This window comes from Microtus ochrogaster, chromosome 2, assembly GCF_000317375.1.
Source record: "Microtus ochrogaster isolate Prairie Vole_2 chromosome 2, MicOch1.0, whole genome shotgun sequence".
NCBI lineage: Eukaryota > Metazoa > Chordata > Mammalia > Rodentia > Cricetidae > Microtus > Microtus ochrogaster.
The window spans coordinates 49,630,040-49,651,543 of NC_022010.1; the positions used below are offsets into that span (position 1 = coordinate 49,630,040).

Genomic DNA, 21,504 nt, shown 5'->3' on the forward strand with positions numbered 1-21,504 from the left:
ATCATTCTCATTTACTCTTTTTATCTTAGGATGAAGCTGTTAAACCAGATGTCACGAGTCTGGAAAACAGATGGCCTATCAAGTTGTTCTTACAGATTACTCTCCGTGGAACACAATCCTTTATACATCAACGTCACAGTGGACTTCTGGACTGGTGTGTGACCTGGATCTTTGGATGGGGTTCAGGAGAAGTGATAACTTGCCATAATTTTGGCCTAGAGACTTCCATAGTAGCGCACACTAAGGACTCGTTCCAGATAATTATTAGGCCGGATTTTTCCATTTTGTTTTCTCGGCCACGCTCTTGGTCATGGGGAATGTTGAGCCGTCATAATGAGACAGCTTTCCTAGTTGTTCTGATTCCAGCAGTGAAGTGTAACGCCCATACTTGACGGACTAAAGATGAAAAGATGCAATGAAGGCTACCTGGGAGCCGTGTCCTTGAAAGATCGACTCCAGCAAAGCATCAGGGGATTAAAGAGTGGGGAACAAAATCCCCGTGTGTCCTAGAGAGCCAGAACTGCTAGGCCCGAGATAGAAAGGTACTAAGATGTGTTTCTGTCACGCGTGTATCCTATGTGGCCATCTGAGAAGCGGTGGATTCCGGATGAGAAGAAGGCCATAGAGGAGCGGAGCAAAGTCAGGAATCAGACCCCATGAACCCAGCAATGAAGAGGTGACGAAGGGGGAGTGTGGTGTGAACTGGCAGCGGTGACTGCTGCCCCCAGTCCTCCGTGCTGTTTGCTTCCTCATCGGAAACACCTTCCAGCCTGTGGCCACCCGACCTCGAATGTACCAGTCTCTTCAGAGGCACTTGCCAGCAAGAGCCCACCAGAGAACACTCTCTCCTAGTTTTTAAAGCATTTTTTATAAAATGATTTTGTACGCATAGGATACGAACGAACAGTTTATAAGCTACATCATGACTGATAATACATCTCTAGAGTACCTCTGTAGTAAAACATGAAAATGCTTCTGGCTCTTGGTCTTCTTTTTTTACTGTTCGTATAGACCAAAGGTTTATTCAGTTCAGCACTTCTGATTTTAAACATCTTAAGCACCGAACAGTGGACTGGAGATATCTCAGCAGTTAAGAGCATGTACTGCTCTTGCAGAGGACTTGAATTTGGCTCCCAGCACTCCCTTGAGGGGGAACTTACAACTGCCAGCTTCAGGGGACCCTATGCCTCTGGCCTCCATAGCCAACTGCAACAAGCCACGACTCAGTTTTAGTCTCGGGCCTCTCTGAATTTTACTGTTTTCATTCCTCTGTGTGTCCTTCCCACAGTCAGAAGTGGAGACTACAGGGCTTTGGGAGTGCTCCTGGCTGGTTAGTGCTAGGGACAGTCCCTCCCCCCCCATCTGGAGTAATGTTGTGGGTGTGGTGCTGGCGTGGAAACCAGAGCAATTTGAGAGAGAAGGTCCCAGCACGGCCGAGCTTCGTAGGGGGCAGGGCAAAGGGGGCAGGGTAATGGAAGGAAGACAGAAGAAGCCATTCTGTTTTTCAGTCAGAAGAGTAGTAATTATTTCATTTGATTAGGTGGATAAGTGGACAAGTAATTAACACAGATGTTAAGTGTTGTGTGGCTGTGTCCCGGGCCTCAGTCCGTCATCATTACGTGACCCCATCGCCACTAGACTCAGTTGGTAAGTAGAAATAATACCTAATCCTGCCAGACAGGACGAGGAATCAGGAGGGTTTGGAGTGAACACCACCAAAGGAGGAAGAAGGATTTGAAGGAACTTTTTTGTTTTTAATAAGCTTGGCAGGAGCCGGGCGGTGGTGGCGCACGCCTTTAATCCCAGCACTCGGGAGGCAGAGGCAGGCGGATCTCTGTGAGTTCGAGACCAGCCTGGTCTAGAGAGCTAGTTCCAGGACAGGCTCCAAAACCACAGAGAAACCCTGTCTCGAAAAACCAAAAAAAAAAAAAAAAAAAAAGCTTGGCAGGTTTGCTTAGGGCTAGTCTGGTTTATCAATAACTCTGCATAGGAAGTAAAAACTGCATCTTTTCTTTGCTTAGCAAAATCATACTCATGGTTTTCGTGCCAAACCTTACAAAGGGAATTGTATTCTCAGGAGATTTGGTAGTGGCCCATGCTAGTGAGAAAGCTTCTCCCACTCCCTTCTTTCTGCAGAGGCACAGGGTCTCTGAAACTGGTTGGGGAGGGTAACAGGAAAGAGTGGTGTGTCAGGGGATTTGAGACTCAGTTTCTTGTTTTTTTTATTTGTTTGTTTTGGTTTAGTTTTTTTTTTTTTTTGAGACAGGATTTCTCTGTGTAACAGTCTTGGCTGTCCTGGAACTTGCTTGGTAGATCAGGCTGGCCTCGAACTCACCGAGATCCACCTGCCTCTGCCTCCCTAGTGCTGGGATTAAAGGTGTGCACCGGCCCACCCCTGGTGAGACTCAGTTTTTTTTAAGAGAAGAATATAGTGAATGCCATATAGAAACTCCCTGACTTTTGTTGTTGGTCATAGGCAATCTGCATTAACAAAATGTTGGAAACCATTGAAATACACCTCTGGCCCTTCTTCAGCTAGTTCTTTCAACCAGAGAAATGGACAGGTCATCTCAATGACTTGTTCCAAAACGTCTTCAGGTGCAAGATAATCTTGTGGGACCCTCATGCCACCCCTGTGCCATGTGACTCCTGCAGGTAGTCCAAGGCCCACTGAGGGCTGGAGCCCTGGACTACCTACTTGCTAATTGCTATCATCTACGCCTCCCTGGCTGGCCAAAGGAGCCAGCTCCCAGTTCCTGCGTATGTATTCGGTCACAGTCCATGCCATAGCATCACACATTCTGGATGTTGAAGGTAGATATGCCAGCACACCGTGGCTGCCAAGAACCATATGAGCGCTGGCTTTTTGGACATTGACACTCCCCATGGCCATGAGTGGCCCTTGCAAGGTTTAAATTGTTTTAAAAATTACTTGGGCTAGTGCTCATTTTTTATGGTGCTCACAGGTTGTAATGTTTTTATACAATTTCCTGGGATCAGAGGGCTAAGGGAAGGGGTGGAGACCTAGAACAGATGGGCAGTTGCTAGAGATCTCACAGTGGAGCAAAAGCTGGGTCAAGCCCAGACTCAAGTCATCGGACTATAAAACTACTATTCCACATTGTCTTCAGCAGGGCTTCTTTCTTTGGGGTAGCTTTCCTGAATCTATATTCTTTTTCGACTCCTACTGAGATTTGGTATCTTCTGAACCCCCAAAATGACTTTCAAGCATTCATCTGCTCTCCTCCCCTAGTTATTTGGCTCTGAACCACCTCACACTTCCTCCTATACCCCAGGAGGAGAAGTTTCTTGGAGTGGACTCTTGAAGGAGATGAAAGTCATTTTCTGCCAGACTCATGTTTTCCACTTTTCCCCAGGTCTGACAGTCCCTGCCCAGAGCCATCGATGTGTGCTATAAGATGGGAAATATTAGGAAAGTCTCAAGTTCTCGCTTGCCAAGATAGTTTAAGCTGTAGCACTTGTATCGTTTGCAGTATAGGGAGCACTTATGTCTGCTGAGAGAGTCAGACAGGTCTCCGAAATGCACTCGCGTGAGTGGCTCAGAGGTCCCCCCTTCAGGGAGCGCACCCTAATAGACAAAGGGTCCGTTGACAACAGCTGAGAACGCTGATAAATCCTCAGCCTTGAGTGTGCATGTGTAAGTGTGTAGTTTGGGGGCTTAGAAAGTCAGTGAACGGTAGAACACAAGTGAATGCTTATCCTGTGTAAACTTTCTCTTTAAGAAAAGACTGTGTATGTATGTGCGTGTGAGTGTGTTTAAGTGTGTGTGTGTGTGTGTGTGTGTACACAAATGTGGGTGACCGCAGAGGCCAGAAGAGAGCGTCAGATCCCTTGTACAGTCTGTTGTGAGGCCCTGATGTGGATGCTGGAAACCAAACCCGAGTCTTCTGTGAGAGCAGTAAGCTCTCCGAGTCACTGACCCATCTCTCCTCTGTCATATTTTTGTTTGTTTTATTTTTTTTATGGTACCGTGCCTCACACATGCTGGGAAATGATGTACAACTGTACCGTACCCTTTGGTTTTTAAAATTTAACTCTCTAGTAACCATGTAGGTGTGTGTGTGTGAGCGTGCGCATGTGCGTGCAGTGCATGTACCCAGTTGTACCAGGCATGGGGACCATGGGCTGGAGGAAGAGAACATCTCCCATGTGTTCACAATGCTCCCTGTCTCTAAGACAGTGGTTCTCAACCACTACAGGAGTCACAGATCAGATATCCTGCATATCAGATCTTTCCATTATGATTCATAACAGTAGTAAAATTACAGTTATGAGTTAGCAATGGAAAATTTTATGGTTGCGAATACTACGATCATGAGGGACTGTATTAAAGAGTTGCTACATTAATAAGGTTAAGGACTACTGGTTAAGACCGTTCTGGCTCTCTTTGTTGGACATGACCACTTGATCCTTCAGATAAACATGTATGAAACCGGACTCAGCTGGTTATCTGGTGGTTGCTGTCTGTTCCCTAGCTTGTCTAGAAGTGGATAAGAAGCCGAGTGAGGCGAAGCAGGAAAGAGAAGGGAGATTCCATGGAAAGCAATCCTTTACAGTAAGAAGTCAGGTTAGTGGCTAGTTTTTAACCCCACCCCCAACCACAGCACTTCTTGTCAATCAGACAGATAGGGGTGGGGTTAGATGGGACAGTAGTTTTTCAAGTTTGTAATGCTACCTATGAATAGCTGGAATGCATCTGTTCTGCTGTTCAGACAGAAGCAGATTCTTTATTCTGGTTCCAGGACTTTGAAATGTTAAATTTAATCAGGCTGCCACAGCTTAAGGATGAGGCCAACCGGAGACAGGGTGACTTTTCCGTGTTGCACTCAATCAAACTTGCCCCAGAGTTAGCCTGACTGGTTTGGGTTTCAGTGATAATTGGTGGGCAAGCTAATAACTGAGAAAGGAAGGTTTCACAGAAATCATGTCTGGGTGACTCTCAAGGACAACAGCCTTCCTCCGCCCCACCCTATTTCCAGTTCCAGGAGCTTGAAGAAGAGAAAGAAGCCAGGGGCATGAGGGAAAGAGGCGGGAATGGAAGTGGGTTCTATGAAGAAATTGCTGGGTGACCTAAAGGGAGTGCTGGCAGTAGTCACAGCTCAGGCTTGGGAATGGCAGAACGCTGCAGGGGGAGATGAAGCCTTGTCCCTCTCTATCACTGGGGTGGCTGGGCTCACCATCCTTCCTTGGTTTGGGAAGGATCAAAACCTGTTCCTGTGGGTAATGGAACTTCCTTACTGTGCTTTTGAGGCTAAGATCCAGTCACAAAGAAATGAGGGTTTTGTAACAGAAAACGTTTTGAAGCATAAATCTCTGGAAGGGAAGGCAGAAGTAAGGTTGGGTGGGAACCACTCAGACAATGGAGCCCAGTGGAAAATCTAGTTAATGGTGGAAAGCAATGGGCACCAGGAGGTAGGGATACAGCTAAGTGGGTAGAGTGCTCACCTAGCAGGCACAGAGTGATGCCTTCTTCAGAAGAGACAAAGCCAGGTGGAAAGTTGGAGGTAAGCTGTGCTAGGGATCAGAGAGCAGGCTTCTGCTGCAAGGGAGTCCACTTCTCTTCTCTGACTGTTCTTCCTCTCCAGTGTTCTGCCTAACCACAGGGAGCTGGGGAGGCAGGACCTTCATGCCTAGGCTGACTGTTTCTAAGTGATGGGTGTGTTTTCTGCATAAGGAACACAGTTGAGCTGTTGGCATCACACATTGCTTCCTAGTGGAGCAATAACTTCAAAGGACAATATTGTAGACAAAAGTTTCTGTCCTGCTCAGTTCTGCAGCTGTTCAGTCCCAAGTAAACTCACAGAAGCTTATATTAATTATAAACTGTTTGGCCTGCTAGCTCAAGCTTATTATTAACTAGCTCTTACAACTTTAATTAACCCATACCTTTTGTCTATGTTTAGCCATATGGCTAAACATAAACATAGTGCAACATTCTTATCCTGCTTTTCAGTCTGGCTGGTGACTGCATTTCTCTGCCTTTCCTCTTCCCAGAATTCTCCTAGTCTGGTCACCCAGCCTATACTTCCTGCCTGGCTACTGGCCAATCAGTGTTTTATTAAACTAAATGACAAATCTTTACAGTATACTAGAGCATTATTCCACAGCACAATGTTGCAAGAGAGAAAAGAAAAAGGAGAGAGAATTCCAGCCATTTCCTGTCCATGTGGACAGTGACAGTGCACTAGTCAGCAGGAACCCACAAGTGTGTGTCTCCCACTTCTTCCACTTTAACCCCCACAGTTGGGGCTCTTCTTTTGTTAGACTCATGCATCACCAGGTAGAATCAAAGAAAGTCAGTGTATTTTATGGGCTTCTTAATTGAAAGATAAGCAAACAATGGTGAGTTGTCAGGACTTCCTTCAGGACCAAACTATTTTGACAGCAAACAAAAGTCCCTTTCAATCACCTGTTCTAAGAGCTGGCTTGGACTGCCACGTTCAAACCTTTGAGCTGATGTAAAGTGGGGAGTGTCAATGTCCCTAAAGATTACGTACTTCCAGTTAACTGAGAAGGAAACTGCTAAATGCTTGTCACTCCACGGGGCAGAAGAGGAAGTCTGAAGGCTTATTAAATGAAAATCAATGACTGTCCCAGAGAATAAAAAGTATCCAAAGGTAGCAGGTGTGTCAGGAGTGCCACCAGTGTGGACAGACGTTATCGCCAAACCAGAACAGAGTTCTGCAGTCTCCCTCCTCCCCTTGCCCGGTCTACACAGTGGCAAGCACATCTTGCAAGGCTGAAGAAATAGTAAGAAATATGGGCTCCCTGTTGCTCAAATTTGCTACTAAATACAGACAGAGCTTGCAAGTGGTAGGGCAGGCTCCTGTGAATGTCATGGTGTCCCCACAGTAAACATAAACAGGGATGGAGCTATCTCCATCCAAATGTTCTGTCTCACGGTCCATAAATATGTTGCAGAGTGTTAGGCAAGGACGAGAAACATTTCTGTTGAGGAGCGCAGCAGCCCGAGAGCCTAAAAGGAGCCCATTCCACCGGAGCTGGCGTTTGAGTGAGAGACGCATACGTCACTGTGGAGAGCACACAGAGAGCACGTGACGAAATAGCAGGTTCCAGCACCAAGTCCAGAGTCACCCGAGGAGGGAGGTGTGGCAGAGATACTGTGTGCTTAGTACTCAATTCTGCTCCAGTAGAACATGGTACCCAGGAGAACCCAAAACTAGAATTAAAATGGGAAAAAGGAAAACAAATGATTAAGACAGGATCTTAATTAACATCAACCTTAATATAAAACGATGGCATTCCTTTTGTGCGGACTTAGGTGACACGGAGTCTCTAGCTGTAATTTAGGGGCCAGCTGCTGCTCTGTCCATCCCATATGAGAGAGCATTGCTTATAATCGGCCACTCAGAGCCATTTCTCCATTCCCCACTTTCTGTGTAGTCTCTGAGTTCTCAAGTGCTCCCTTGGGAAAATCCTTCCTTCCTGTTATCAAAGCTAAATACTCCAGTGTTCACGTTTCATTAGCAACTGCATAGATCATCTTTTTAAGTTTTATTTATTTGTTTATTTTTTGAAATGGGGTCTCATGTAGCCTAGGCTAGCCCTGAACATGCTATATAGCGTAGGATGACCTGGAATTTTTGACCCTTCTGCTTTCCATTTCCAAGTATTAAAATTATAGGCATGGCAAGCATCCTTGGTTTATTTGTACTGGGATGTAAATCGGGGTTTGGGGCATGTTGGGAGGTGCTCCCCCAACAGAATTAGATCTCCAGCCATTTGGGTCACGTTCTCCTTCTAATCTTAAAGCCCTTCCTTCTAAAAGTCCTACCACTTTGAATGGCTGCCTCTGTAGAATACCACAGAACCTAAGGCCTCTCACTCAGGAGTGAAGTTGGAATGTCCAGGCTGCTACCCATCTGCCGTCTACTCCCTGGGTCCTCGCCATGCCATTTTGCTTCCTTGAGCCCCAGTCTCTGTAAAATAAACTTCACCCCTTCTCTCTCTCTACCTCAGATCTAGAGCTGTGGGTGAGACAATGGATTATAATTGGGCCTGATGTTGATTATGACTTGTGTGCACCAGGCACATCGGCTTTCAAATGTCTCTGAAGGACTTGAAGCACAGCGAAGTAACAAACCCAAAGACACAGAGCCTGACAGGCCTTAGAGCCGTGCTTCTCAACCTTCCAACTGCCCAGCCCTTTAGTACAGCTCCTCAGGCTGTGCTGACCCCCAGCCATGAAATTATTTTGTTGCTACTTCATGACTGTATTTTTCTCTGTTATCAATCATAATGTCAATATCTGATATGCAGGCTATCTGATATGCGACCTACAAAGGAATCTCTACCCAGAGGCTGAGAACTGGAAAGCCCTCTGTGAGCAGAAGTGAACTGGCTATGCCTAGGAGTTCTTCCCAAGTGTGCTTCTTTGTCGGGCAGACCGACTGCTGTTCTTGAGGGGGTCTCATGGGAAGACTAGTTGACATGATGTCTCATCCATAGCAGACCACAATGTCTCTAATTCTTATCCCCTGCTACTGATTTTCAGGAAATTAGCAGTATTTATAATTGAGAATTTGATACCTGTGTACAGCTAGTAACCCCATGACCCTTAGACGCCTTTAAATGTCCTCTAATTCCTGGTAGTACAGCACAAACAGACACTTCCCCGTTTTCATTAAAATTGATTCAATAAACCGGGCCATGGTGGCGCACGCCTTTAATCCCAGCACTCGGGAGGCAGAGGCAGGCGGATCTCTGTGAGTTCGAGACCAGCCTGGTCTACAAGAGCTAGTTCCAGGACAGGCTCCAAAGCTACAGAGAAACCCTGTAGATTCAATAAATCACTGAACCTTTACTCTGTTGTGCTAGGGACTGGGGGAGACAAAGGAGAGCGGCTTCTCTGCTTCGAGCAGCATCGACTATGTCATTGGTGCAGTCTCACAGCAGAGATGATCCTACAGTGGAGCACTTCCTGGAGGAACAGCTTTCTCTCCCTCCCTCATTCTACACCCTCTCACTCAGCCCTTTCCAAAGCAAACGAACACCCTTCAGGGGCCAGAGAGGCCAAGAATAATTAAGGAAAAGGGCTTCATTTGCCCTTTCGGTGTCTTTCCATGGGCACTGGTGGTGCAAAAGCAGAATAAGGTCAGACTGCCAAGCCTCAGGGAAATCCAGGCAGAGGCCTTGACTTGCATCAGCTCCCTTTGTAACCTGCACTGTTATACACCCAGGGGAAAGGAGGAAGCAGGAAGTTTATCTGGGACGGTCCTCCAAGGAGCTGCCAAAGCTATTGATCACACAGTACTTTGACCTTTGATTTACATCTCTTTTTAATATTCTACATAATAAGAATGCTCCAAATCCCATGGCATCTCTGAGATATAGTTGTGCAGAAGGAGAGGACTTATGTGATGGGTTATGCACTGACTTAACTTTTTTTTCCTTGAAATATTAATTTTATTTGAAAAAAGTCAATAAAAGAAGCTACAGTTATTTAAGCTTGGATATTTGGGCAGATATTTTCTCCAAAGTTTACAACATTAGTCTTCCTGCAAAGAAAACACTTGACAATGTATGATGCCAATCTTGAATTTGAGTTGTCAAACAAAAATCAGATCTCTGGAGAATTGTCATGCTCTCGTGGGTTCGGTAGAATCCTGAGATTTTTTCCAGTGTGGCAATATTGATGAACATGATCTTCTAGTGTAAACATAGAGAAACCAACAAACACCAGCAAGTGCTACGAAACACAGTGAAGCTGCATTTCCCCAAACAGCCCGTTCCTGACGTTATAGGCTTAGGTACAGATCGGAGATCATGCAAATAGTACAAAAAGTTCTTCATTAATCTAGTTTCAGATCCATACTGCAATTTATCTCGAAGAAGCTTGTAGAGAAGGGCACATAGTTTCAAAGCAATATTCAGGATATTCACCTTCAATAAGATTGCCCGAATATTCCTGTTCTTAACTGCACACTGTTATGAAGGACCTACTTCCTTCCAGTCCTTCAGCGCTGGGGAATGTTAGCATAGACGCAATGGAGGAGCACCTGTGACAGGCTCGGCTTCTTTTAGGAAGCCAGACCTCGACAGGATTGGAGGAACATGCAATACTTCACCAATTTTTTATTTTGCAAAATACTTATTATTTTTCTATAATTCCTAATTTAGAATTATGTTGCTATATGAACTTGCAATTGGCTTATTATCTTATTTTAAAACAAATTAATAACTATTTAATTTTTTTCAGTCGCTATACCTAGTGGAAGTAAATGTCAGTAGACACTGGTCCCAGAGAAAAATAGCTTTTTTTAAAATTCTTTACATATCTCAAGGTGTTCAATAGTAATCAAACTCTGCTATTCTTTCCTGAATATCATGGTTCTCGGCTGTGACAGAAATTTACAATCATCTAGAAAAAATTACCAAATCAAGACACAAACATAAGCAAAATAAAACAAAGTTCCAAGGCCCAGCCATAGCTTCCACTGAGGAGGCACAGAGAGGGGTGCACACCAGCTCCGCCTGGTCTAGGAGGTTTCACTGTGCAGTCAGGGCTGTGAGCCAGAGCTCTGACCTCACTCTGACCTCACAGAGGCAGCAGGAAGTGATAAGGCTGTTGACAGCTAGACAGCTGAGGTCGGGCCTCAGGAGTTGTCCTGAGAGGTGACAGGAGGGGCCTTGAAGTCTAGTTGTGATGAGTTACACAGTGTGGAGCACGGCTGGAGCTCACTAAGAAGCCTAGCTGGGTTCATCTGGGGCAGCCAGAGGAAGGGTTTACACAGTAGGCACATCCTTTCCCTAGGAGGGAGGTTGACATCCCAACCTTAAGGGACCTCATTGTCTTTGGTCTGGTGCCTGAAGTCTCCTGACTTTCTTAGCTGCAAGACTTGGCTTCCAGACTTTTTAGGTTAGTTGATATAACCAGGAATCATCTTAAGGTCTCTCATTATTGCCCTTTTCTGAAATATATATATAAAAAAATGTGCTGAGGATACTCACAGTCCAGCAGAGGATGGCAAACCCAAACCAGGCAACTCCCCAGGCATGCCGGTCCAATGGTCCAGAGATCAGGTCATAGCAGCCCTGGGAAGATGGCATGAGCTACATTAATATGGGGAGTATAGAGCAGAGATACGAACCGATGCTGTCAGATTAATAGCTGACAACCATCTGAGTAACTTTGCCATAACCTTAGGGATCACAGGGATCATGCAGGAAATTATTCCAGGCAGATTCCATGCCCCAAAAGGTCCAGAGGCAAGTGTGCTGGATTTGTCTGCAAATTTCAGCAACTATTCTAGGTTGTCCATGAGGTTTAGGCCACACCCACCTGTAGTGATATTTCTCTTTTTTCTTTTCTCTTTCTTTCTTTCTTTCTTTCTTTCTTTCTTTCTTTCTTTCTTTCTTTCTTTTTTTTTTTTAAATAAATAAAGCTTGCCTGAAGAACAGAGAGTCAAACAGCCCCACTGGTCAGCCTTACATACCAGGCCATGGTGACACGCACCGTTAATCCCAGTAGCCACACTAGTTTGCCATAGAAACCGGTGGTAGTAATGTATGCTTTTAATACTAGCCCTAGGGAGGGATATAAGACAGGAGGAGACAGCTTTCACACACAGTCTCATTCTGAGATTCCAGGAGGCAGGATCGCCATTTCGGACCTAGGTCGAGGTAAGAGCCAGTGGCTGGCTGCTTTGCTTTTCTGACTTTCAGGTTGAACCCCAGTATCTGTCTCTGGGTTTTTATGAATCATGTTCTACCTAGCAGCTACAACTGTACACTTCATGTTCCATGTTCCATGACTCAGCGTCCCCCTTCCTTAAGCCACACGCATGCTGTTTTCTACCCTGATGCTTCAGTAGTTCCCTCCTGACTTTATTGCATTTCAGGATGGCCAATAAAACCTCCTGGAATTTTCCTTAATTTCTTTCTCCAATATTTAACCTTAAGCAAATCCTTTAGGGTCTATTTAAAAGTATCACAAATGCAAGCACTCCTGAGTCTTTTTCCTCGTACTGCTCTGGCCCCTCCAGGGCCTCACTGGAGGGCTAAGACCCCTCCAAGAAGAGCATGCATGGGCTTCCTCCTGTGGTACTGAGTCAGCTCATCAGAGGCCAGAGCCTAGCGCATCTGAGCCCACTCACTAGATCGAGGTTTACCCATCCCTTCTAGACATCTCCCAACTGCTCTAGCCTTGTAAGGCTTGTCTTCTTGATGCCCCTCCAAGGTGCTAAGAATGCTCCAGGATTTGCATGGGCCGAGAAGTGTTCCCTAAACACGCCAGCTCCCCCTCTCCTCACGTAATTCAGGTCTCTGAGATGTCATCTCAACAAAGGCTTTCTGGACAGCCACAGAGAAGGCGGTTTTCTTCATCATGTTCCATTTACCGATACAGCTTTATGTCTGCTTCGGGCACCCCACAGCCAGGAACCTGCGCGCTTGTGTGCAGTGTGTTCCTTATTTGTCGTCTATAACAGATTGCAGCCTCCACAAAGGCAGAGGGTTTATCGTGTTAATTGTTGCCTTCGAGAACCTAGAATGAGTGCCTAGTATCTAGCAGGTACCTAATAATAATTTACAGAATGAGAGTTTGTAACCCCAGCATTCAGGAAGTTTAGGCAAGGTTATAAATTCAAGGTCAGCCTGAGCTACAGAATGCCGACCTATCTTGAATGAACGAAAGAACAAACAAGAAACCGACTTAATGAAAGGATATTAAGTAATGATCACAGTCTCCACTCGGAAAACACAGAACACTCTCATTCTCTTGAAAAGCTTGGGAGGTAATCATTAATCTAATATTATATGTAAAAGCCAGTTTACACCAGGTACTGGGTTCTGAGTTGGACACTTAGCTGGAGCAAGACAGAAAGGACTCTTGTCTTTGTGGAATTCACAGTCAAAATCCACAATTTTTCATCTCATTAGTGAGTTTTCAGGAGGCTAATTATTTTATTGGGACTGTACTCTCTTAGTATGTTTTAATATTCTTCAGGTAAAGTCATCAAGATTTGCATGTAGTATTTTCAAGGCTGAAGAAGCCTAAGTGTGTGTGTGTGTGTGTGTGTGTGTGTGTGTGTGTGTATTTGACCTGCTTTGTGTAATTCTGGTTGATTTCCCTCCTTATATACTTAGTCTGACTTTCCTAGTTCTGTTAGTGTTTATGGCTACAGCAACACCTTGGTGCAGTGCAAATGTTGCAAAGCTTCAGGACGGCTACGAAAGGGGAGCCATCCACTCCTTCACTCACTTCTGAACCCACCAAACATTTCTTGAGTGTCTGCCTTGTGCCAAGCATTATGCCAAGTGCTGAAGATATGGAACTAAGCAATACAGCTCTTAAGGCAGCTCATAGAAATTTGTGGACAAGGTAAATGCAAAGACAACGGCAAACGATAGTAGGTTTCGGGTGGATTGTTTCCGTGTATAGCAAAGGATTGTTGGAGTGGAATTAGCAGCACCTGTATGTCATAAAGTGGGGATATGTGGGAATCTGGGGGACCAAGAACGGGAGAGTCAGACCGATAGGTCTGCTTGTGGTCAGGGCGAAGAATGAGAGAGATGGAAAGAGTAGAGGCAACGGGGGAAAGGAAGAGAGGAACTTGGTTGAGGAGTGGGGCGAAGTGGCGATGGTTTAGCTGTGGTTCAGCTGCCTGCAGTGGAGACAGAGACACTGAAGGCAGATAAGGCCAAAGGAAGGTGTCAAGATGGGTCTGGAGGTCCCAAAACAGTCAAAAGAAAAAGAGTTAGTTTGTGTTTCCCCTTCAAACTGGCCCCTTTAAGCTTGAGTAAGTGGTTTTGGTTGATTTCCATCGCTGGAGTGCTATGTATTATAGTGGGAAGACAAGGCTATGCTCTAACGGGAAGGTGGATGCCCCTTTGTCCCTTTTAGAGAGAGGACACTGCTTGTATGTGACTGTAATTCAGCAAAGTCTGGTTTGCACGAGCCACTTCTAATGTGGACATGCTGAAAACATTTTATGAGTGGTATGGGCGATAGCTGCATTTTATGCTGATTTTGAGCAATAAATTTAATTTTTATTATAGCCCAAATATAAGTGGCTAATACAATGCCATAACGAGGTTGCTCTGAAGCCCAGTGAGGGTTGCTATGGACACCGCCACAAAGTCATCTGTATCACTCCCCTGTCCTTTGTGAATGGACGCATCCAGTTCAGGCACCCTGACAGGCGGCTCTCACTCCAAACGTCTGGTTTGTGGCATTTACTTCTGTGCGGAAAAGCCGGATGCTTCTGAATTATTTGACAGATTGACCTACTGGTGCTCTTCCTCACAGTGACCGCTGCCAAAGCAGGGCAGAGGGCTTCAGTGTGCTGTGTCAGCAGATGTTGGTTACCGGGTCTGAGAGCGCTCAAGAAGACTTTGGGGGACTATTTCCAAGCCTTTACTGATGCGGCGTCTGTGCTTTCAAGCTATGTGGCTTGCAGTTGAAGCCTGACTGCCAGTTACTAACTGTGTAAGCACGGGCAAGGTCCGGTTGGCATCTCTAGCTCCATTCTTCCTGTGTAGACTACAGAGCACAGCCAGCACCAACTCTTGAGCACCCTAGGCATCACAGTCTGTGTGCGGCACACGACACAACATCAGGCATTCAGGAAGACGTCGGTAAGGGTTTCGTGATTGTCGTCAGGTCACTTTCATCAGCGCAGATGCACTTTGACAAAACTCACATGCATATAAATCATCTTCCGTCCAAATCACCAGTCTAATCCTGCTGAACACCCCCCTTTCATCACCTCTGACCTCGGGAGTTGCTGTTGTTTTGGAACTGAATAATATTCTTTTTGTATATCATTCTTTCTAATCTCCATTTTGCAAGCCTCTGTCTAATGCAAACATTTCTCAAAAAAAAAAAAAACCGCTTTCGAACATTACACAGGTTGTCATTATTGACACCAAGTTGGTTTGTGCTACGGAAATCCTCATGTCGCAGTAATTTTAGTACAATTAAAAATTACAACAATTCTAAATGAGCACTCACAGAGAAGAAAACGTAATACGAGGTGTAGGGGAAACAGGTAGACTTCCATGCGGACATTACCCATGGCTGACTGTTATTCTCCTCATGAGGAGCAGAAGCACTTCCTGCCAGGTCTTCAGAGGAGAGGGGACTCACCTGACGGTGGTAGTAACCGAGCACCCCGAGTTTGCAAGCGTCCAGGTTGAGAGGCTGTTTAAGTGTGTTCAGGACACAGCACTGCCGGGGCCAAGGGTAGTCGGCATCGTTATTCTCCACCCGGAAGGCGGAGGTGTATTTCTGCCAGTCTGATGGGCCGTTTACACCACAGCAGTGGTCCTGCCAGCCGAGGAGAGACACCACGTTATCTCTGCCCCGTACTAAAGCCATCAGTGTCATAACCAAGGCTTCGTGGAGAAAGTACTAGAAGCATACCGTATCTTACATTACTAAAATATCTCCAAACTGGAGCTCATGGTTGTCCTTGGTTTCCAAAAAATGTTTTTGTGCTTATAAATTTAACAGTCGTGAATGGGAATAACCTTGTAGGTCTCTAAGGCAGTGGTTCCCAACCTGTGGGTCGCGGCCTCTTGGAGGTGGACCAGCTCTTCCACAGGGGCTGTATATTAGATATCTTGCATATGAGATATTTAATTATGATTCTTAGTAGTAGCAAAATTACAGTTATAATAGAGCAATAAAATAATCTTCTGGTTTGGAGTCACCACTACATGAGGAATTGTAATAATGAGCTGCAGCCTTAGGAAGGTTGAGAACCACTGCTCTAAGGCTTGTTCCATTTGACTATAGATTAGAAATGAATATAGGACCTACCTTATAGAATTTTTGTGAGGATCAAGTGTGTTAATATAATTAATGTACTTGGTATAGCACCTAGCTCATAGTAAACTCTTACTAGGCATTTGTTATTATTAATACTTAAAGCAAGATACATTAACATGAGAGTATTATCATTTAAAAATCATAAAATGAGAAGTTTTAGTAGTAAAGAAATTAGCAATTATTCTTGTTTTCCTTTTCTGTGTTTGTAATATTTTCCTAGATCAATTATGCATTAGTTTTATCTATCTATCTATCTATCTATCTATCTATCTATCTATCTATCTATCTATCATTTATTTATTTCAGTTTTTTCCAGGTGTTTTTTTGTTTGTTTATTTCTTTTAAGACAGGGTTTCTCTCTGTAGCCTTGACTGTCCTGGAACTCACTTTGTAGACCAGGCTGGCCTCGAACTCACAGAAATCTGCCTACTTCTGCATCCTGAGTGTTGGGATTAAAGGCGTGCGCCACCACCTCATTTTATAAGAGGGAAAGTAAACTGAAAAACCATTTCTGACCTGGTGGCACACATCTGTCCCTCTACATAGGAGAAGGGGCCGATGGACACCTCTGATGCCCTGAGAAGTCTGCACACACTGGAGAGAGGCTGTGGCGTCCATATCGCCTCCTTTCCTTATCATAAATTCTGCTAAAATGTTTCAGTGAGGAAGGAAAAATTACAGGCCTCCCCAAAATTTTAGAATAAATATAACCAAGCAAATCTAAGAACAAAGATCATCTTGAAATAATGTGCATTTTTGTCACTTAGATATAGGAAATAGCTAACCAGGAAAAAGATCATTCTGTGGTGTGTGTGTGTGTGTGGTGTGGTGTGGTGTGTGTGTATGTGTGGTGTGTGTGTGTGTGTTTTGGTGCCCGTGTATGTGTTGTGGTGCATGTGTGTGGTGTGTGTTGTGGTGTGTATGTATGTGTGATGTGTGTGTGTTGTGGTGTATGAGTGTGTGTGTGTGGTATGGCGTGTGTTATGTGTGTGTGTTGTATATGTGTGTGTGTTGTGGTGTGTGTGTTGTGGTGTGTGTGTTGTGGTGTGTGTGTGGTGTTGTGGTGTGTGTGTTGTGGTATGTGTGTGTTGTGGTATGTATGTGCATTCTAGGGGAATTGAGTTATGTTTGAGCGGGTTTATTTCAGATGAGGATCTAGGTATAGGTAGAAAGAGTTAAGGCTCTGGAACCGAGCTTTGATCCACTTTAACCCTGAGCTGGGAAAGGGGTGAAAGTCCAACAAAGGAGACTAGGAAGGGGTCTTCAAGGTGACTAATGTAAAAGTAAGGAACTGGTAACTGCCATAGTGTCGTGTGAGCAGAGCACCGGGCTAAAAGCAGCTGGAAAGGGGGACAATGAGAGCGTCCGGTCTGCGGCTCTCTTCTGAGATTTGCCATGAAATCCAACAGTAGTGGAGCAGAATAATGGGCGAGCAGTGGGCAAGAGTTCTCGAAGGTGTTCCCATAGGCTGATGTTAGAGAGAAGCTGGTGAGTCAGAGCCGAGTAGGCTGCAGAAAAGGAGAGGAACCCGGAATGGAAACCGAGGACCTGGGTGTGGCAGTCTGTCTGTCACTAGTGAAGAGGCTTAGCTGAAGATCAAAGTGGACAGGTGGACTGGCTGATAGAGAGGTACCCAGATGCCATCTGCTTGCATCTATATTCCTAAAGCATGGGGTGCAGTCATTGCTGAGGCTGAGCGCGAGAGGAATTTGGCAGAGGCATGAAAGGGAAATCTATGCAATGGTGATAAAGCAGGTTTAAAAAAACCCAGGAGACAGAGAATGCTCATTTGAGCTTTACAGCCATACATTCAAACCAGCACAACCAGGGGCTTTCCTCCTGGTGGGGGGGGGGTTGGACAGTAACTTATTCACTTCCCTAGGGACTGGGTAGGAAAGATTGATGAAAACAGACTCACAGCAGAGCGAAGGAGATAGGAGAGAGCGATGGCAAGAAAAGAGAGCATGGAAGGGTGATTGGACAAATCAGCGAATTCTAACAGAATAAAATGACGGAGTGAGGATAGTAGAGCAAACGGAAGACGTTATAGAAGGTTGTCAGGAAGTGGGTGCCCAGTCATTGTGGGGACATGCTGGCTGGTGGCACAGTAATTGGGATGACATGTTGGCTGTGGCCATGGAAGACGATGGCTGAGAAGGGGGTGGGCATCTGTGGGATGCAGGAAGACAAGGTACAGAGAGAGCAGATGCTGTCGAAGTCCCCATCTGGTTTCTGAAACCTCCTCCAAGGCAGGATGCTGATAGTATGGGGAAGAGGGCCCAGTTGGTGACACTGAAGGTGTGGGTCAAATAACTACAATAAGGAGCCCACAGGCCGCTGGCATGAACCTCAAATTTTTAAACAAGGAGGGAAATCAAGGGAAGAGAGAATATAGAAGCCAGGCAGAGAAGGAGGAAACCTAGCCACTTTCTAAGTCTTAGGGCACATGAAGGTAAGAGCCCAGGCCGGGGGGGGGGGGGGGGGGGCGGGGGGGGGGGGGGGGGGGGGGGGGCTAGGCGGCAACCTGGTTTCTAGTGAAGCAGATGTGTCAAGAGAGCTTCGAAAGTAGACCAGATAAAAAGGTTGGTTATGTGTGTGAGTGGCTGTATCTATGTGAGAATGTGTGTGCGTGAGAGAGTTGTGTGTGCATGGGTATATGTGTGTGTTGGGACCAATGAAGAGTTGGCTCATATTTATAGGTTATACACAAAAGACAAAATGGGGCAATATTCTGGAAGACTTGGGGTTCTGATGGTATTTGGAATAAGTCTGGATATATGGAATGGTGGCCGCTTAAAATGGGTGATTAAATCAAATCCTATCTCCTGGTACTTAGCAGAATTTTTCATAGGAGATATGAAAAGGTGAGATGGGCATATCACTATTTGAGTTTGCTTTAGGGGTGAGAAGGCCTCTTTTTCTGTTAACATAAGGGAGACTTAACACTGTAAGAGGCAGAACCTATTACTAATCTAAAGATTTTAACATACACTCTATAGAGGCAGGCTAATCAGCAGTGTAGCTTGATATAAAGAGTGGGGCCAGAGGCCTCACTGAGTCACGTGTTTTACATTCCCCCTTCCTTGTTGGCCAGGCCAGGAGGGAAGGCCCTGGAGGCACTGACCCACTCCCACCCACCTTCACGTTCTTTCTAGTTCAGATGCGCCGTGGATCACCACAGAGCCACACAGCCTACCTGGAGCATGAGCCTATCCCAGGTCTTGGTCACGCCGTCGTTTTTCCATTTGTCGTCGTTGGTTGGGGGGCTGTTGTTCTGATACCTCACCAGCATCTGCTTCAGGAAGAGGTTGGGTGTGAACTGCAGGGGCAGGGACGACACAAGAGAGAGCATCAGCACGCCTGCTCCCACGAAAGGCAACGTCTTCTGCAGGGCTGGAGGGACGCTAAACTCGGACACAGGTGCATTTGGCTGGGGCTGCTTTGGGTTTCTATAGAAGAAGGAATCACCGTATGGCTGGTGTAGACAGGAGTTTTAAGATGGTATAGATTAAAGAATTAGTAAGAAATGGAACAAGAAGGATTCTGAATTCTCCCCCAAAGCAGAACATGCAGGAAGGCCACAGCATGGTCGAGTGAAAGATGACCAATGCTGGGATCACAGGTTGGGCACTGGGAGCCAGGCTTCCTGGGGGCAGAAATCTTGCTGTCACTTGTGCATCGTTAGATAACTGTCTTCTCTCTCTCTCTCTCTCTCTCTCTCTCTCTCTCTCTCTCTCTCTCTCTCGGAACCTCCCCTCTCTTTTAACTTAGAAACGACAATCAATACTCCGATTCTAGGGTTCTGAGTATTAAATAAAACTCACTAGTTTTAACATGTGCGTATTAGGACGACCAGCACACAGCCAGGGCTTAAAGCATGTCAGTTGCCACAGGGTCAGTGCTATTGTCATTTCTGTTCTGTGCTTTGGGGACCATACTCACAAAGTCTCGCTGTGTCGCTGCTGTGATACAAGATGCCACTTCGAAACCATACACTATGAACATCATAATGAAGTACTGGGAAGGAGCCAGACGAGAACAGAGCGTTAGAATGGGAATCTCACCACGTGACTGCACATTCATCCAAATGCAATATCCAAGCCCTTGGCAGGTGGGTCTTCTCAGTTCTCTGCTTCTCTCTAGAGAAATGACCATTCAGAGCTTTCCCATCCGGCATCATGAGTTTCTATTTTAACATGGGGAGCTAATATAAGCAGTGAAGGGATGTGTGGGTGTTTCAGAGTCTTCGTGTACACACAAATGCCCAGCGTTGTGAATCCCTTCTTAGCGGGAGTCATTTTCTTCACGGACTACGGAAGCCGGGAAAAGATGACAGAACACGTTCAATGCCTTGTGTCTTTCCCACCCAGGCTCCTCGGTAACGCGCAGGCAGCCTTCCAGCGTGGAGACTCATGGGTGAGTTACAAACCCATGTCCTAGTGAAGGCAGAGCAGAGCTCTCTGGGTGCTGCTTACGCTGTGCTGAAGGGTGCAGGGCGCAGGCACTGTGGGAAAGAAAACGGCTCTGCGCAGCCCCGCCCCCAGGGTCTGGCTGGGAAAGAGCGGAACAGCAGACGCTTTACAATGTGTATTGAGAACTTTACCTCTGCCTCGCACACTGTTATATATGCGTGTTTGCCCTTATGGGAGCCAGTGGCGGAAGACAGGGGACGTTGTCTTCCCTTTTTGGGGGTGTTTGTGGGTTCAAAGGTCAGGACTGTTTATTGCTTTTACTATCTGGCTCTAAAACAAAATAAAACAGAACAAACACAACCACCCCACTGAAAAAATTAGTAAAGGGCCTTCTGGGACACCAGAGACACCCCCTCCCCATAACCCTCTTCATATTGGCTGCTGTCTTGCTTCTGCCAAGAGCTTTGGTGGCTTACAGAACCTCAGGACCCTCTACAATTAGTCCAGAAAGGAGGCATTGGAACACGCATTTCTCCTTCAGCTTCACAGAGAGGGGTCTGTTCCTTTCCCCCACTCCCCAGCTCAGTTCTCTCGCTTCGTCAGGCACATATGACTGGCCAAGAAGGAGCCCAGGGTGCAGTGGAAATTGTCTTCAAGAAGATCTCCCTCTTCTCTCTGGAGCTCCATGCCTTTTCCCGCTCTCTCAGAGTGGGTGAGTTTGCCCTGGAACTAACTCACCCAAAGGAAACAGAGAAGGCAAATATTCTGCACTTCTGGGCACTAGGGCAATCACTACCTTAGAGAAGTGAGCCAACCAGCTCCCTAAATGGTTGAGCTTCTGCTATAGAAGTGGGACTCAGGGTGGGAGATTGACTTCAGGGCTAGGGAGGGGTGTGTGGGTGAGTGTGTATGTGCATGTGATCACGGTGCCTTAAACTGATGTCTTGGGGTACAGGAATCGAAGCCAGAGGTCTAGGCCCAAGTAAGAGTTTCTTCCCCACTGGTTAACGTTCATTTCCATTTGCAAAGGCAGAGCATGATCTAGTCAGAGGAGTGTGAAGGGTCGCTCACAACGGTGCCGTTCAGGGTCTTCTGGGGTCCCTGTACTGCAGAGTCAATGACAGTGTGGGCAGTGCAGGCCATCATACAAAAACCATCCGCCTTGAACTCAAAAGTCTCCAGAGAGGTTCTTGTCCGCTTTGAAAAATTCACGCCTACTTCGTAGTCTGTATCTCAACACACACCTCTATCTGACCGATAGTAAAACAACACTTAAAA

The 21,504-nt window shown here is 45.9% G+C and overlaps 2 protein-coding genes across 8 annotated transcripts in view; one reads left to right on the top strand and one right to left on the bottom strand.

The window, feature by feature from the left end:
* Positions 1–1,754, top strand: part of B4galt4 (beta-1,4-galactosyltransferase 4) — a 27,835-nt gene extending 26,081 nt beyond the window's left edge. For 6 of the 7 annotated variants that reach the window (XM_005344989.3, XM_026788258.1, XM_026788267.1 and 3 more), the window contains one exon: positions 30–1,754. In XM_005344989.3, the coding sequence (XP_005345046.1) occupies positions 30–162 (133 nt within the window). In that variant the 3' untranslated portion in view covers positions 163–1,754. The remainder of the gene's footprint in view (positions 1–29) is intronic. The other variant, XM_026788271.1, reaches the window with a different exon arrangement.
* Positions 1,755–6,305: 4,551 nt separating this feature from the next.
* Upk1b (uroplakin 1B) overlaps positions 6,306–21,504 on the bottom strand; it is a 28,430-nt gene continuing 13,231 nt past the window's right edge. Inside the window, exons 4-8 of the mRNA XM_005344990.3 lie at positions 19,757–19,831; positions 19,011–19,133; positions 15,131–15,310; positions 10,993–11,076; positions 6,306–7,201 (exon numbers count right to left, since the gene is read on the bottom strand). Coding sequence (XP_005345047.1) covers positions 7,151–7,201; positions 10,993–11,076; positions 15,131–15,310; positions 19,011–19,133; positions 19,757–19,831 — 513 coding nt within the window. The 3' untranslated portion in view covers positions 6,306–7,150. The remainder of the gene's footprint in view (positions 7,202–10,992; positions 11,077–15,130; positions 15,311–19,010; positions 19,134–19,756; positions 19,832–21,504) is intronic.